Source organism: Scylla paramamosain, unplaced genomic scaffold (genome assembly GCF_035594125.1).
Source record: "Scylla paramamosain isolate STU-SP2022 unplaced genomic scaffold, ASM3559412v1 Contig2, whole genome shotgun sequence".
NCBI lineage: Eukaryota > Metazoa > Arthropoda > Malacostraca > Decapoda > Portunidae > Scylla > Scylla paramamosain.
Genome location: NW_026973667.1, coordinates 3,212,553 through 3,227,766, shown reverse-complemented (window position 1 = coordinate 3,227,766; position 15,214 = coordinate 3,212,553). Strand labels below are relative to the sequence as shown.

Sequence of the window (15,214 nt, the reverse complement as noted above, 5' to 3'; positions counted from 1 at the left end):
ATCAGGAACTCACGTTGATATCTTGGATCAACTTTTGAAAGCATGGTTTTCACAATGTATTCATGGTTCATGTACATCAGTAGCAATTCTTTATATAAATTACAAACTTGCCTGTGCAATTCAGTTATGACCACTCTTTCACTTTGAAATAAAAGGTTCAGCTTTTTGGTAATACTTTGGTAATACTGAAGAAAGGAAGCAGTAGTAAAGCCTGGTAAATTTAATTCAGTAAACAACATCTGAAGAGGGCCCCACTGCTCAAGCATCCTTTTCACAACAGCCGTGTAGGAAAGCCAGCGCGTTCTACATGGCAATAAAATCCTAAGCTTTTGAGCCCCAGCAAACTCTTGAAATTGTACAAATTGTGCCAATCGTTTTGAAGAGTTCTTGAATGTGTTGTGGACATCATGAGCTACTTGTTCAATAGCATCAGGTAATTGTTTGCATGCTTCAGAGGCACATGTATGGGCAGAATGGCACACACATTTCATAATAAAGATTCCTGGGCAAAGTTCCTTTAACCTGCTACTCACAGAGTTATTAGGCCCCATCATAGTGCTGCATCCATCACAACCAAAGCCAATGATATTACAAGTAGGTATACCATTTTCAGTAAATGTTTTCATTATCTCTGAAAACAACCTGGCAGCTGTAGCACCTTCATTAGCTTTACTAGGATCACTACTAAATAATGGCACTAAATCCCAAAATTTGGTGACAACAGCATTTCCTTGAACCACTCTTACCATGATGCATAAATTCTGACATACCGATATATCTGTGGATTCATCCACAAGAATGCTCAACTTGTTCTGCTTCAAGATGTTAATGAGCTCTTGTTTGTGAGAGTGTGCCATAACATTACCACACACTCTTTGACATTTTGTTCTTTTAATTTTCAATTCCTTTGCAATAGCGGAGTCAGAGAAGCAACCTTTCAGGACTTCACACAGATGATCGGCCACACGGAAACTTATATTGTGTTCCACCATAAATGCAGTAAGCCTTATTTCAGCAGCCTTAACAGAATCACTTTTACTAGTTTCATTATCACCACGTGCACTTGTAAATGACTCCATAAGTATTTTGGATGAGGATGGCGCACACATTTTCTTGTGCTTTGCAGTGTTTTCGTGCAACTTGAGAGTTGTGAGCTGGGCGGTTATTTCAACACTGCAAATAAGGCACATGGCCTTACAAGCATCCTTCTTTGCAGGCCCCACCCACGGAAACTGTTTGTCCCACTCGGGCCTATATTTCTGTTTCCGTCTCGCTTTTTTCGGCACTGCACCACATGCCTCCTCTCTCTCCTTTCCTTTCTCTTCAGACATTTTTAACGAAAACTGAAAGTCCTGTCCTGCGTCGCGACGCGCGAGACTGACGACTGACTGACGACTACGAGACTATGGGACGGGGACTCGGGGAGCGGACGGCCTGGTCGCAGACAAGAACGAGACCTGTTGTTCATTACTATAAAATTATCAACTATACATTACTATAAAATTATCAACGAAAATACAATGGTAATTCCTTTTTGTCTCATTAAATACAAGTAATTATATAAACAATGCTCATATTAATGCAAATAAATGAGAAAAAGGCGAAGTGAAAGCCAAAAGACGAGCCAGAGTGACGGTGCCCACCAAGTCTTACAAGCACATCACAAACCATGGGGGAAGTGGTCAGGGATGCAACACTGACAGATTTACAGGCCAGGAAAGTGTTTGGCGAGAAGCAACATGCATTCACACAGGGAGGGTTAAGTCTGACTGACCAGCCTGTCCCCTTCCCTGTGACACGACACAGGAGCACCAGAAGCAATGCGTCAGGTCTTTATAAGCAGCTACAACAAAGTTTCCAATGAAAAAAAAAAATATTTTGCAATTTCTTTCCAGTTGAAATCCTTCCATTGGTACAGCTGGCACGCCATGCACATTGTCTCCAGGGACTCCTTCACTGCCTTAATACTCCTTCCATTGGTACACCTGGCACGCCATGCACATTGTCTCCAGGGACTCCTTCACTGCCTCAATACTCCTTCCATTGGTACAGCTGGCACGCCATGCACATTGTCTCCAGGCCGCCCTGTGACACTGGCTTTTCTTATTATTAGTTAGTTATTTTCTTTTATGTAAGAGGGCTGTTGGAAAAGGACCAGAAAAAATTTGAATAAAAAAGCCAACTTAATGCCAGTTCCTGTAGAGGAGCCAAATAAAATGAGAATAATAAAAACAGATAAATAAAACGATGTCTTGAGCCTCCCCCTCGTTGAAAGACTTGAAGCCATTGGAAGGAGGAAATGCAGAAGCAGGCAGGGAGTTCCACAGTTTACCTGAGAAAGGGAAGAATGAACGAGAACACTGGTTAACTCTTGGTGTTGTCTCTGCCTGCCCTCTCACCCTCCCCCTTCACGCACACCACGACCACCGCAAGCCTTTCACGACATTCCAGGGTGGCCTGTGCACTCTGCCGCCTTCTCTCATGACAGAGCTGCCTACATCTATCTTTTCTCCTCTTACATTCCTCTCCTTCCTATACACAAAGACTCCTGCTCCTCCTCCTCCTCCTCCATCCTGAACGTTCTGTGCCTCTCCAATCATCACCTGCTCACCACCATGCACGTGCACGCCCTCCTTTGAATGTCTCGCTCGCCATCATCATCACCATCACCACCGTCATCATCATGACCACGGGCACAGCTGGCAGCAGTGAAGGAGCAAAGACGAGGGCGCAGTGATGCAGGGCCAGCCATCACCAAACAAGCACACAGACAACACGGTTGGTGACACAACAGGATGGTGAGGAACACGAGGGCAGCCTTTCCCTTCCTGGACGAGAACATGAGGAGGAAAGTCACCACCACGACAATTACACAGAAACTGTTAGCTGCTACACTTGTGTGCTCCCTCACCTGTATAGAGAGAGAGAGAGAGAGAGAGAGGAGAGAGAGAGAGAGAGAGAGAGAGAGAGAGAGAGAGAGAGAGAGAGAGAGAGAGAGAGAGAGAGAGAGAGAGAGAGAGAGAGAGAGAGAGAGAGAGAGAGAGGCAAAGATGGTGCCAGACTTAACATAACCTAACGTGTGAAGGAGAGACAAAAAGAAAGGGAAACACAACACTTGAGGCAAGGAGAGAGAGGGGCTGCCTCACTACAATATATTCCTGTAGCTGAGGCCCTGTATACTACACCTGGTGAATACACAAACACTTGAGGCAAGGAGAGAGAGGGGCTGCCTCACTACAATATATTCCTGTAGCTGAGGCCCTGTATACTACACCTGGTGAATACACAAACACTTGAGGCAAGGAGAGAGAGGGGCTGCCTCACTACAACATATTCCTGTAGCTGAGGCCCTGTATACTACACCTGGTGAATACACAAACACTTGAGGCAAGGAGAGAGAGGGGCTGCCTCACTACAATATATTCCTGTAGCTGAGGCCCTGTATACTACACCTGGTGAATACACAAACAAAGGTTTACCGCACACACACATTTATTGAAAGTCACACCTGCACTGCCAACAAAACAAATGCTGGGGCCATGACTCCCCCACACCACCACCACCACCACCACACAAAACTGCTGGGGCCATGACTCCCCCACATCACCACCACCACCACCACCACCACCACACAAAACTGCTGGAGCCATGACTCCCCCACACCACCACCACCACCACCACACAAAACTGCTGGGGCCATGACTCCCCCACACCACCACCACACAAAACTGCTGGGGCCATGACTCCCCCACACCACCACCACCACCACCACCACACAAAAATGCTGGGGCCATGACTCCCTCACAGCACACACAGGCACAGCCACCACCACCACCACCACCACCACCACCACCACCACCACAGGTACAGGTGTGGCCCCATGTGTCCACACACCACCACCTCAGAAGTGGACCCTCAAGTGGCTGGCAATCTCAGCCTTTGTCTTGAAACACTTGCCACAAACATCACACTCGAACTCCCTCACCCCAGTGTGTCTGAAGGTATGTTTATTGAGACGAGAAATGGTAGGAAATCTTTTGCCACACTCATCACACTCATAATTTCTAACACCACTGTGTGTCAGGGTGTGTGTGGTGAGGGAAGACTTGTGGGTAAATTTCTTCCCACACTCACCACACTCATAATTTCTAACACCACTGTGTGTCAGCGTGTGTGTGGTGAGGTTAGACTTGTGGGTAAATTTCTTCCCACACTCATCACACTCATAATTTCTAACACCACTGTGTGTCAGGGTGTGTGTGGTGAGGGAAGACTTGTGGGTAAATTTCTTCCCACACTCACCACACTCATAATTTCTAACACCACTGTGTGTCAGCGTGTGTGTGGTGAGGTTAGACTTGTGGGTAAATTTCTTCCCACACTCATCACACTCATAATTTCTAACACCACTGTGTGTCAGGGTGTGTGTGTTGAGGTTAGACTTGTGGATAAATTTCTTCCCACACTCACCACACTCATAATTTCTAACACCACTGTGTGTCAGGGTGTGTGTGGTGAGGTGAGACTTGCGGATAAATTTCTTCCCACACTCATCACACTCATAATTTCTAACACCACTGTGTGTCAGGGTGTGTGAGGTGAGGGAAGACTTGTGGGTAAATTTCTTCCCACACTCATCACACTCATAATTTCTAACACCACTGTGTGTAAGGGTATGTGTGGTGAGATGAGACTTGCGGATAAATTTCTTCCCACACTCATCACACTCATAATTTCTAACACCACTGTGTGTCAGGGTGTGTCTGGTGAGGTGAGACTTTTGGATAAATTTCTTCCCACACTCACCACACTCATAATTTCTAACACCACTGTGTGTCAGGGTGTGTGTGGTGAGGGAAGACTTTTGGGTAAATTTCTTCCCACACTCGCCACACTCATAATTTCTAACACCACTGTGTGTCAGGGTGTGTGTGTTGAGGGAAGACTTTTGGGTAAATTTCTTACCACACTCACCACACTCATAATTTCTAACACCACTGTGTGTCAGGGTGTGGTACTTAAGGCCTTGTCTGGATACAAAAGTTTTGTCACACTGCTGGCACTCAAACTTGCTCTCTCCTCTGTGGACAGAGCTGCCTGCCTCCAGGTGATTCTTGCCACCACACCTGCGCCTCCCCACACCTGAGGCTTGCTGATGCTGCTGCCGCTGTTGCTGCCGCCGCCGGCCGCTCATGCTGTTGCCCGGCCTCACGACCTCCACCGCAGCACCACTCCCGCCAGCACACGCCGCGTCCAGTCCTGCAGGGACCCTCGGGGAGGCCAGACAGCCGTCAGTGCCAGGCAGGGCGGCGGCCTGGATGCTGGCCTGGTCTGTGGAGCAGGGAAGAGTGGTGGCCATTACAAACTGTACCCACGTCTCAGAAAGAGCCATTTCTGCAAGCACCGACCAACGTGATGCCGTCTTTGTCACTTGTGGGACGGGTCAAGTCACAAACCCTTCAGTAATTGTCAACTACACACACACACACACACACACACACACACACACACACACACACACACACAGAGACATACTCACAATAGGGGCAAGAATGGTACAGCCTCAGGAGTGAACCAGGGACATCTAAGCACAGTGCAGCACAGCGGTGCACAGGTCTCCCCTCTCTCTCACAGCAAGTGCCTGGAAGAGTGCATCACCTTGGGTCAGTGGTTCTTAACCCTTGGGTCACAGCCCAAAGTTGGGTCACCCACCCACACTTCACTGGGTCGTCAAGGACACAAACACAGTTTTTCCCCTGGTGTACTTGTTCAAAATGTTATCACAGTATTAATGCTGTGTACAGAATACTTACTGTTCAAAATGTTATCACAGTATTAATGCTGTGTACAGAATACCTAACTCATTAACATCTAAGGCTAACCAAATCATGCACACAGACAATTTAACTGAGGTGGAGAGAGAGAGAGAGAGAGAGAGAGAGAGAGAGAGAGAGAGAGAGAGAGAGAGAGAGAGAGAGAGAGAGAGAGAGAGAGAGAGAGAGAGAGAGAGAGAGAGAGAGAGAGAGAGAGAGAGAGAGAGAGAGAGAGAGAGAGAGAGAGAGAGAGAGAGAGAGAGAGAGAGAGAGAGAGAGAATCACATTTATCCCCGGCCTTTCAACATAATTTGAATTTAAATGGAGTGTTTGTGGGAACTGTCATTCCAACAGCAAGGTTACTGGTGATGGGAATGAATTAAATTAGTGGGTAACAATCCACCGCAACAAGTGGATCCAGCAACGAGGGTCCGGGTGGAGCAGATTCACCACTCCGGAGCAAAGCGACATCATTCTGCTCAACCTCCACCTTACAGGCCTAACCAAACTAGCTAACTTAACCTAACTAAAGTAGCTAACCTAACCTAACCAAACCTAACTTAATCTAACCTAACCTAGACTAACTTAACCTAACCAAACTAACTTAACCAAACGTAACTTAACCTAACTAACCTAACCTGACTAAATTAACCTAAACTAGCCAAATAAAACCTAACCAAACTAACTTAACCTAACTAAACTACCTAACCTAACCAAACGTAACTTAACCAAACCTAACCACACAAACCAAACTAACTTAACCTAACCTAACTAAAGTCACCTAACCTAACTGGCAAGGCAGAGAAATGAATAAGAAGTGGTCACCTTGCTTTCTCTTCACAAAATGTGGCGGTGCGCGGGAAATAATGGCAGCAACACCCACCGCGGACAGACTTCTTCCTCGCACTAACTCAAATATTTCAAATTGAGCGCTTCTCCCTCCTCAGGATGAAGTAAAGCGCTGTCATTGGATAAATTAATCCCTCATGTTGTTACTGTATGTAAAGCGTATGTATCTCCTCGGCATTTATAAGTGAAATGTTCAATAGTTTTCTATTTGCATGAAAACGTGTAATATGTGTAAGTATCAGTGTTCAATGCTATATTAAGTACCGATGCCGATGCTCACTTGTTAGTAGTGTGGGGTTAACCTGCTAGTCGCCTGCGGGCATCACTCACGGCCAAGTCGCGCTCAAAGACGGGTAGGATGGTGACCGAGGTAAATACTTTAATTTTGTAGTAAAAACTGATTGTCATAGTGCCAAGTCAATTGCATGTATTGTTAATGAATATTGTAATATGTTGAAAGTGTTTAATATCCGTGTATAATGTTATTTTGTAAGAAATTGAGACTGACAACTTGTTCGCAGTTCTTACGGTCATGCCTACCTCATCAATAAACGTGTCAGGGAGAACTGCCTTTCCTCGACCCTACAATGATGGGTGTGATCAGTAAAACAGATCACCTGAGAGCCAATTGATGCCCAGCCGGTGCGGCTACACATGTTTTAATTGGCCAGCAGCTGCATTCTCAAACAAAGGAACCAATCACCGTGAACAATTTCACGCTTGCCAACAGATGTGACATACACACACACGAACGAACACCCCTTACCAGGGTAGACCAGTGCCCTTCTCTGATAAGAAAGGTAAGGAAAGCGGTAAATTTATAGTTTAAGCCAATGTTCCCAATCTCTACCCACGGCCCATGGCGTTATTATTAATTTCCGACAAATAGTGTAATCATTTGAAATTTTGTGAATAGTGAGAAGAACAAAATGAGGTAGGTTATTACCACGTAGTGTGTAATGGCTTAAACTATAATAAAACCCTAACCTAACCTAACAACTGAAGTTCAGGCAACAATACACCATTTATGTTTACCTGTGGACTTAGTTGAGAGCGCTGTGCATTCCCAGGCCTATTGTGGCGTTATTATTAATTTCCGACAAGTAGGTGTAATCATTAGAAATGATGTGAATAGTGAGAAGAACAAAATGAGGTAGGTCATTACCACGTAGTGTGTAATGGCTTAAACTATAATAAAAACCAGGAAAGCCACGTTAATACTGGGGAAACAGTAAAATACCGTAAGGGTTGGCGCACCTGCAGATCCGCGCTGCCCTTACATTCTACCTGTCTATTCATATGTCAAGAAAGGGTAGCCATCCAGGTGAGTCAAGCATGTGAGTGAGTCCAAACATCTCCCGTCTTTTCCTCTTTCCGCAACTTCCTCCCTCCGTGGGGAAATAAGAAAAGTTTGTTGTCCTGTCCCCAGCCCTCCCCTAGAGTACTTATAAGCCAGCCTTCTGCCAGTGACCATTTATATGTCAGATGTAAACTTGAACACGGCTAGTGAAGGTTAGGCTGAGGCAGGAGCAGATATTCTACACATTAACCAAAATCCAAACACAAGAGATCCCCGAAGTTCTCCCTAAACACACCGCTCCCTCCCCTTCTGTTTCTTGTGGTGGTAACAGCGTCCATTCTTGCCATTTTAAGGCGATTTTTGGCCAGACACACTCACCTGGACTTCCTTTCCCTCACTTCTACTAGTAATTTTGGTGTGGGCGCCGCGTTCATGAGAATTTTGGTGTTTTTTGGTCAATGTTTACACGTGCAACTTCAAACCTTCCTTCTGGGACGCCATGAGATTCTGTTAGGCTCGTTTATTATACAGCGATGCCAGATTGTTTTGGCCATATTATCGTACTACACAGGTTGAAATTACTGTACTTCTGGTAAAATTATCGTTCATATGTAATTATTCCGAATATTATGCAAAACTGCCACTTTCCAAATACAGCAGAATTTAGGTTATATATATATATATATATATATATATATATATATATATTATATATATATATATATATATATATTATTATATATAGAGAGAGAGAGAGAGAGAGAGAAGAGAGAGAGAGAGAGAGAGAGAGAGAGAGAGAGAGAGAGAGAGAGAGAGAGAGAGAGAGGTGTGTGATGAAAATACAGGTAACAGTAATTCCATGATGCAACATGTCAAATATTTCATCAAAACTCGCTTACTTTGGTCCGCTTCAGTTGTCCGCGACCACAGCCACACTCACACATCACCCACGCGCCTGCTCACAACACACTAGCGCAGGTTTGCCAGGTCTGGGGGCAGTATTCCCGCGCACTTTTACTCCAAAAAGAGCCCAAAACCCGCGGACTCCACCCTCCAAAAGAGCCCAAAAAGAGCCCAATATTTTATGAATAATATGCATGTTGTGTTAAAAACGAGAAAGGTAGAAAACGACATACTTTATTTAAACCTATAATAATAATAATGATAATAATAATAATAATAATAATAATAATAATAATAATAATAATAATAATAATAATAGGCTAACAATAATAATAATAATAATAATAATAATAATAATAATAATAATAATAATAATTATAATAATAATAATAGTGATAGTAGTAGTAGTAGTATATAGTAATTGTTGTTGTGGTAGTAGTAGTAGTAGTAGTAGTAGTAGTAGTAACAGCAATAATAACGATTATATATATATATATATTATATATATATATATATATATATATATATATATATATATATATATATATATATATATATATATATATATATATATATATATGCACAGTGATATCTTTTTCAACAGTTAGTCTATATCAATATAGTCATCATCATGATTATTAGCACTTGTGAAGTATATATCTTGTGTACATAATGACAGCATTTCCTCTGTAGGAAGAAACTTGTTACAGCATATGCCTTGTCTGTGTATATATGAGCGTACATGTAATGTACTCTCTAAACTTACATGTTGCATTCTGTTTCTTAACTTATTTTTTACTATATTCATTTGGGAATCTTTCTACCGAGGCATTACTGACTGGGAGAGCCAGTAGTGACAAAGCAAATCTACCAAGATCTCGAAAATCATTTTCCCCCTGAGGCGTCCTTATGGTCGTGAACTGCAAGCCAGAATTTTCGTCTATTATCAATGAATATTCACTTTTTGCCAATGTCACAACACAGTTCCTTCAGCATACACGGTGCTAACACTTTGTTTACGAGTGCCGTGCATTTTGTCCTATGTAAGGATATATCCTTACCAGAAATATCTTTTACTAGCTCACCCATGTGATCGATTGTCCTGACGCTTGAATGACAAGCAATGTGAGCTGCTAACTTCAGCTCAGCAACTTTTGCATCACTAGTGACTTTTGTTCTTGATAACCCTGATTGAAACAGAGTCCTCATGTTAGAAAATGGAGCAGCATTTTTCTCATGCTTTGCTGTCAGACCATGCTTGATAAGGTCACCTGTGATGGGCTCTGATCACAGTTTTGCAAAATTTGCAGGATGCATGAGTATCATCGCCGGGTATACTCCTTATCCACGTCTTGAGCCCGTCCTCTTGTTCCCACTCTTTACAGTATTTTTTGCTGTATTTCGACCACTTGCTCATGTTCACTTGAGCGTACACACGTATGCCACGTGGCCTGTATCCAGTATACTTGTATCTCCTCCAGGCAGGCTGAGGCAGCTACGAGGCTGAGAATAAATAAACTGGCTGTGTTTCAGTGTGTGTGCTGTGAGGTGAATGTGGAAATTATGAGTGCGGCATGCAGGTTTTCAGGATGGGTGCCCTACAGTCTTAATGAGGTCATGCGGCCCTAGTAGTAATCCCCTTAGGGAGAAGGGAGACTTGTTCACACCCTTCTGCGGGCTGACCTGGCGCCACTCCTTATCATACGAGTGAGTCTACTCCCTGATTTGGTATGTCGGGGAAGGCAAGAGTATATTATATATTTTCAAATATAAGTAGCCCAGAAAATAGCCCAACTGCGGTAAAAAAAAGCCCAAAAAGCGCCAAACCGCGGAAACCAAACCTAACCACACAAACCAAACTAACTTAACCTAACCTAACTAAAGTCACCTAAGCTAACTGGCAAGGCAGAGAAATGAATAAGAAGTGGTCACCTTGTTTCTCTTCACAAAATGTGGCGGTTGCGCTGGAAATAATGGCAGCAACACCCACCGCGGACAGACTTCTTCCTCACACTAACTCAAATATTTCAAATTGAGCGCTTCTCCCTCCTCAGGGATAAAGTAAAGCGCTGTCATTGGATAAATTAATCCCTCATGTTTTTAAATGGCCAGCAGCTGCATTCTCAAACAAAGGAACCAATCACCGTGAACAATTTCACGCTTGCCAACAGATTGTGACATACACACGCACGAACGAACACCCCCTCACCAGGGTAGACCAGTGCCCTTCTCTGATAAGAAGGGTAAGGAAAGCCACGTTAATACTGGGGAAACAGTAAAATACCGTAAGGTTTGGCGCACCTGCAGATCCGCGCTGCCCTTACATTCATCTGAAATAACCTCTACCTGTCTATTCATATGTCAAGAAAGGGTAGCCATCCAGGTGAGTCAAGCAGGTGAGTGAGTCCAAACATCTCCCGTCTTTTCCTCTTTCCGCAACTTCCTCCCTCAGTGGGGAAATAAGAAAAGTTTGTTGTCCCGTCCCGGAAGTTCTCCCTAAACACACCGCTCCCTCCCCTTCTGTTTCTTGTGGTGGTAACAGCGTCCATTCTTGCCATTTTAAGGCGATTTTTGGCCAGACACACTCACATGGACTTCCTTTCCCTCACTTCTACTAGTAATTTTGGTGTGGGCGCCGCGTTCATGAGAATTTTGGTGTTTTTTGGTCAATGTTTACACGTACAACTTCAAACCTTCCTTCGGGACGCCATGAGATTCTGTTAGGCTCGTTTATTATACAGCGATGCCAGATTGTTTTGGCAATATTATCGTACTACACAGGTTGAAATTACTGTACTTCTGGTAAAATTATCGCTCATATGTAATTATTCCGAATATTATGCAAAACTGCCACTTTCCAAATACAGCAGAATTTAGGTTTTATATATATATATATATATATATATATATATATATATATATATATATATATATATATATATATATATATATATATATAGAGAGAGAGAGAGAGAGAGAGAGAGAGAGAGAGAGAGAGAGAGAGAGAGAGAGGAGAGAGAGAGAGAGAGAGAGTAATGAAAAAAAACAAACAATGCCCTTAACAAACAAAACACTTTCCTAAATACATATCATTAATAATTGGAGAAAAACTACAGGACACTTCGTTAAGTTGTTTACTTACTATGTAGGAGATTACTGGTCTTGTTCTTCTATATATACATCCGGCACGTCGTCAGCAGCCCCGGCACTCTCTTCATTGGAGGAATATAGCACGCTTGATGTCATGTTTTTTATCATTGACTTTGATTGATGGCTTGAAGGTCGTACAGTCACTGCTGGATGTGGAAGCAACACACTGCTTCGCTAGGATGATGTCTCTTACGGTTTCTGTTATTAGCTTATTTCTGTCTTTTGTTTTCACACGGTTTACACTAGAGAAGCAGCGCTCACAGTCAGCATTAGCATGAGGCAAAGAAAGACATCCTAGTGAAAAGTCTGAAACAAGCTTAAACTTGGGGTTTCCATCACTATCCTCCAGAGTTTTTATGGCACACCAAAATTTATCAGGCTGGTTGTAATTGCTTTTGTCCACTTTTTCGCCATGTTGGTAATGGATTCAGGCAGATCTTCTACGGCAAGCCTCTTCCACTCATCGTCCAGTTGCTGGAGGGTAGAATCATCGTGGGCAATGATTCGGGGAAGGTGTGTCGCGAGGGGCAGCAAACTTTGCTCTTGCACTTTGCCCTGGATGCCTAGAACACTGGCTGGCTCCAGCATGTGCATTCTTGAAAGGACTTCATCTGCGAAATTAAATCTCTTCCTGATCTGTTCTGCTGCTACTATCAAAAATAATCTGCAGTGGAAGCGAAACTCATACATTTCATTTTTTTTTTTTTTTTTTTTTTGCTTGCTTAATTCTGGATTGTCTGTTACTGTTTTTCAGACAGATGCACCCAAATACACCTGCTCTAGCATCAGGAACTCACGTTGATATCTTGGATCAACTTTTGAAAGCATGGTTTTCACAATGTATTCATGGTTCATGTACATCAGTAGCAATTCTTTATATAAATTACAAACTTGCCTGTGCAATTCAGTTATGACCACTCTTTCACTTTGAAATAAAAGGTTCAGCTTTTTTGGTAATACTTTGGTAATACTGAAGAAAGGAAGCAGTAGTAAAGCCTGGTAAATTTAATTCAGTAAACAACATCTGAAGAGGGCCCCACTGCTCAAGCATCCTTTTCACAACAGCCGTGTAGGAAAGCCAGCGCGTTCTACATGGCAATAAAATCCTAAGCTTTTGAGCCCCAGCAAACTCTTGAAATTGTACAAATTGTGCCAATCGTTTTGAAGAGTTCTTGAATGTGTTGTGGACATCATGAGCTACTTGTTCAATAGCATCAGGTAATTGTTTTGCATGCTTCAGAGGCACATGTATGGGCAGAATGGCACACACATTTCATAATAAAGATTCCTGGGCAAAGTTCCTTTAACCTGCTACTCACAGAGTTATTAGGCCCCATTATAGTGCTGCATCCATCACAACCAAAGCCAATGATATTACAAGTAGGTATACCATTTTCAGTAAATGTTTTCATTATCTCTGAAAACAACCTGGCAGCTGTAGCACCTTCATTAGCTTTACTAGGATCACTACTAAATAATGGCACTAAATCCCAAAATTTGGTGACAACAGCATTTCCTTGAACCACTCTTACCATGATGCATAAATTCTGACAGACCGATATATCTGTGGATTCATCCACAAGAATGCTCAACTTGTTCTGCTTCAAGATGTTAATGAGCTCTTGTTTGTGAGAGTGTGCCATAACATTACCACACACTCTTTGACATTTTGTTCTTTTCATTTTCAATTCCTTTGCAATAGCGGAGTCAGAGAAGCAACCTTTCAGGACTTCACACAGATGATCGGCCACACGGAAACTTATATTGTGTTCCACCATAAATGCAGTAAGCCTTATTTCAGCAGCCTTAACAGAATCACTTTTACTAGTTTCATTATCACCACGTGCACTTGTAAATGACTCCATAAGTATTTTGGATGAGGATGGCGCACACATTTTCTTGTGCTTTGCAGTGTTTTCGTGCAACTTGAGAGTTGTGAGCTGGGCGGTTATTTCAACACTGCAAATAAGGCACATGGCCTTACAAGCATCCTTCTTTGCAGGCCCCACCCACGGAAACTGTTTGTCCCACTCGGGCCTATATTTCTGTTTCCGTCTCGCTTTTTTCGGCACTGCACCACATGCCTCCTCTCTCTCCTTTCCTTTCTCTTCAGACATTTTTAACGAAAACTGAAAGTCCTGTCCTGCGTCGCGACGCGCGAGACTGACAACTGACTGACGACTACGAGACTATGGGACGGGGACTCGGGGAGCGGACGGACTGGTCGCAGACAAGAACGAGACCTGTTGTTCATTACTATAAAATTATCAACTATACATTACTATAAAATTATCAACGAAAATACAATGGTAATTCCTTTTTGTCTCATTAAATACAAGTAATTATATAAACAATGCTCATATTAATGCAAATAAATGAGAAAAAGGCGAAGTGAAAGCCAAAAGACGAGCCAGAGTGACGGTGCCCACCAAGTCTTACAAGCACATCACAAACCATGGGGGAAGTGGTCAGGGATGCAACACTGACAGATTTACAGGCCAGGAAAGTGTTTGGCGAGAAGCAACATGCATTCACACAGGGAGGGTTAAGTCTGACTAACCAGCCTGTCCCCTTCCCTGTGACACGACACAGGAGCACCAGAAGCAATGCGTCAGGTCTTTATAAGCAGCTACAACAAAGTTTCCAATGAAAAAAAAAAATATTTTGCAATTTCTTTCCAGTTGAAATCCTTCCATTGGTACAGCTGGCACGCCATGCACATTGTCTCCAGGGACTCCTTCACTGCCTCAATACTCCTTCCATTGGTACAGCTGGCACGCCATGCACATTGTCTCCAGGGACTCCTTCACTGCCTCAATACTCCTTCCATTGGTACAGCTGGCACGCCATGCACATTGTCTCCAGGCCGCCCTGTGACACTGGCTTTTCTTATTATTAGTTAGTTATTTTCTTTTATGTAAGAGGGCTGTTGGAAAAGGACCAGAAAAAATTTGAATAAAAAAGCCAACTTAATGCCAGTTCCTGTAGAGGAGCCAAATAAAATGAGAATAATAAAAACAGATAAATAAAACGATGTCTTGAGCCTCCCCCTCGTTGAAAGACTTGAAGCCATTGGAAGGAGGAAATGCAGAAGCAGGCAGGGAGTTCCACAGTTTACCTGAGAAAGGGAAGAATGAACGAGAACACTGGTTAACTCTTGGTGTTGTCTCTGCCTGCCCTCTCACCCTCCCCCCTTCAC

At 43.2% G+C, this 15,214-nt stretch overlaps 1 protein-coding gene across 3 annotated transcripts; it reads right to left on the bottom strand.

The window, feature by feature from the left end:
* Nucleotides 1-2,999: 2,999 nt before the first annotated feature.
* Nucleotides 3,000-15,202, bottom strand: LOC135095869 (zinc finger protein 33B-like). 3 transcript variants are annotated; one of them, XM_063997013.1, is made up of 4 exons: nt 13,548-15,202; nt 12,008-12,489; nt 5,540-5,641; nt 3,000-5,331 (listed from the first exon to the last, which is right to left on the bottom strand). In XM_063997013.1, the coding sequence occupies exon 4, from the start codon at nt 5,192-5,194 to the stop codon at nt 3,902-3,904; it is 1,293 nt and encodes a 430-aa protein (XP_063853083.1). In that variant the 5' UTR covers nt 5,195-5,331; nt 5,540-5,641; nt 12,008-12,489; nt 13,548-15,202; the 3' UTR covers nt 3,000-3,901. The 3 variants fall into 3 exon arrangements, with proteins under 3 accessions (XP_063853083.1, XP_063853084.1, XP_063853082.1); XM_063997014.1 differs by having other exon boundaries at nt 13,548-14,826; XM_063997012.1 differs by lacking the exon at nt 13,548-15,202 and having other exon boundaries at nt 12,008-13,253.
* Nucleotides 15,203-15,214: the final 12 nt, after the last annotated feature.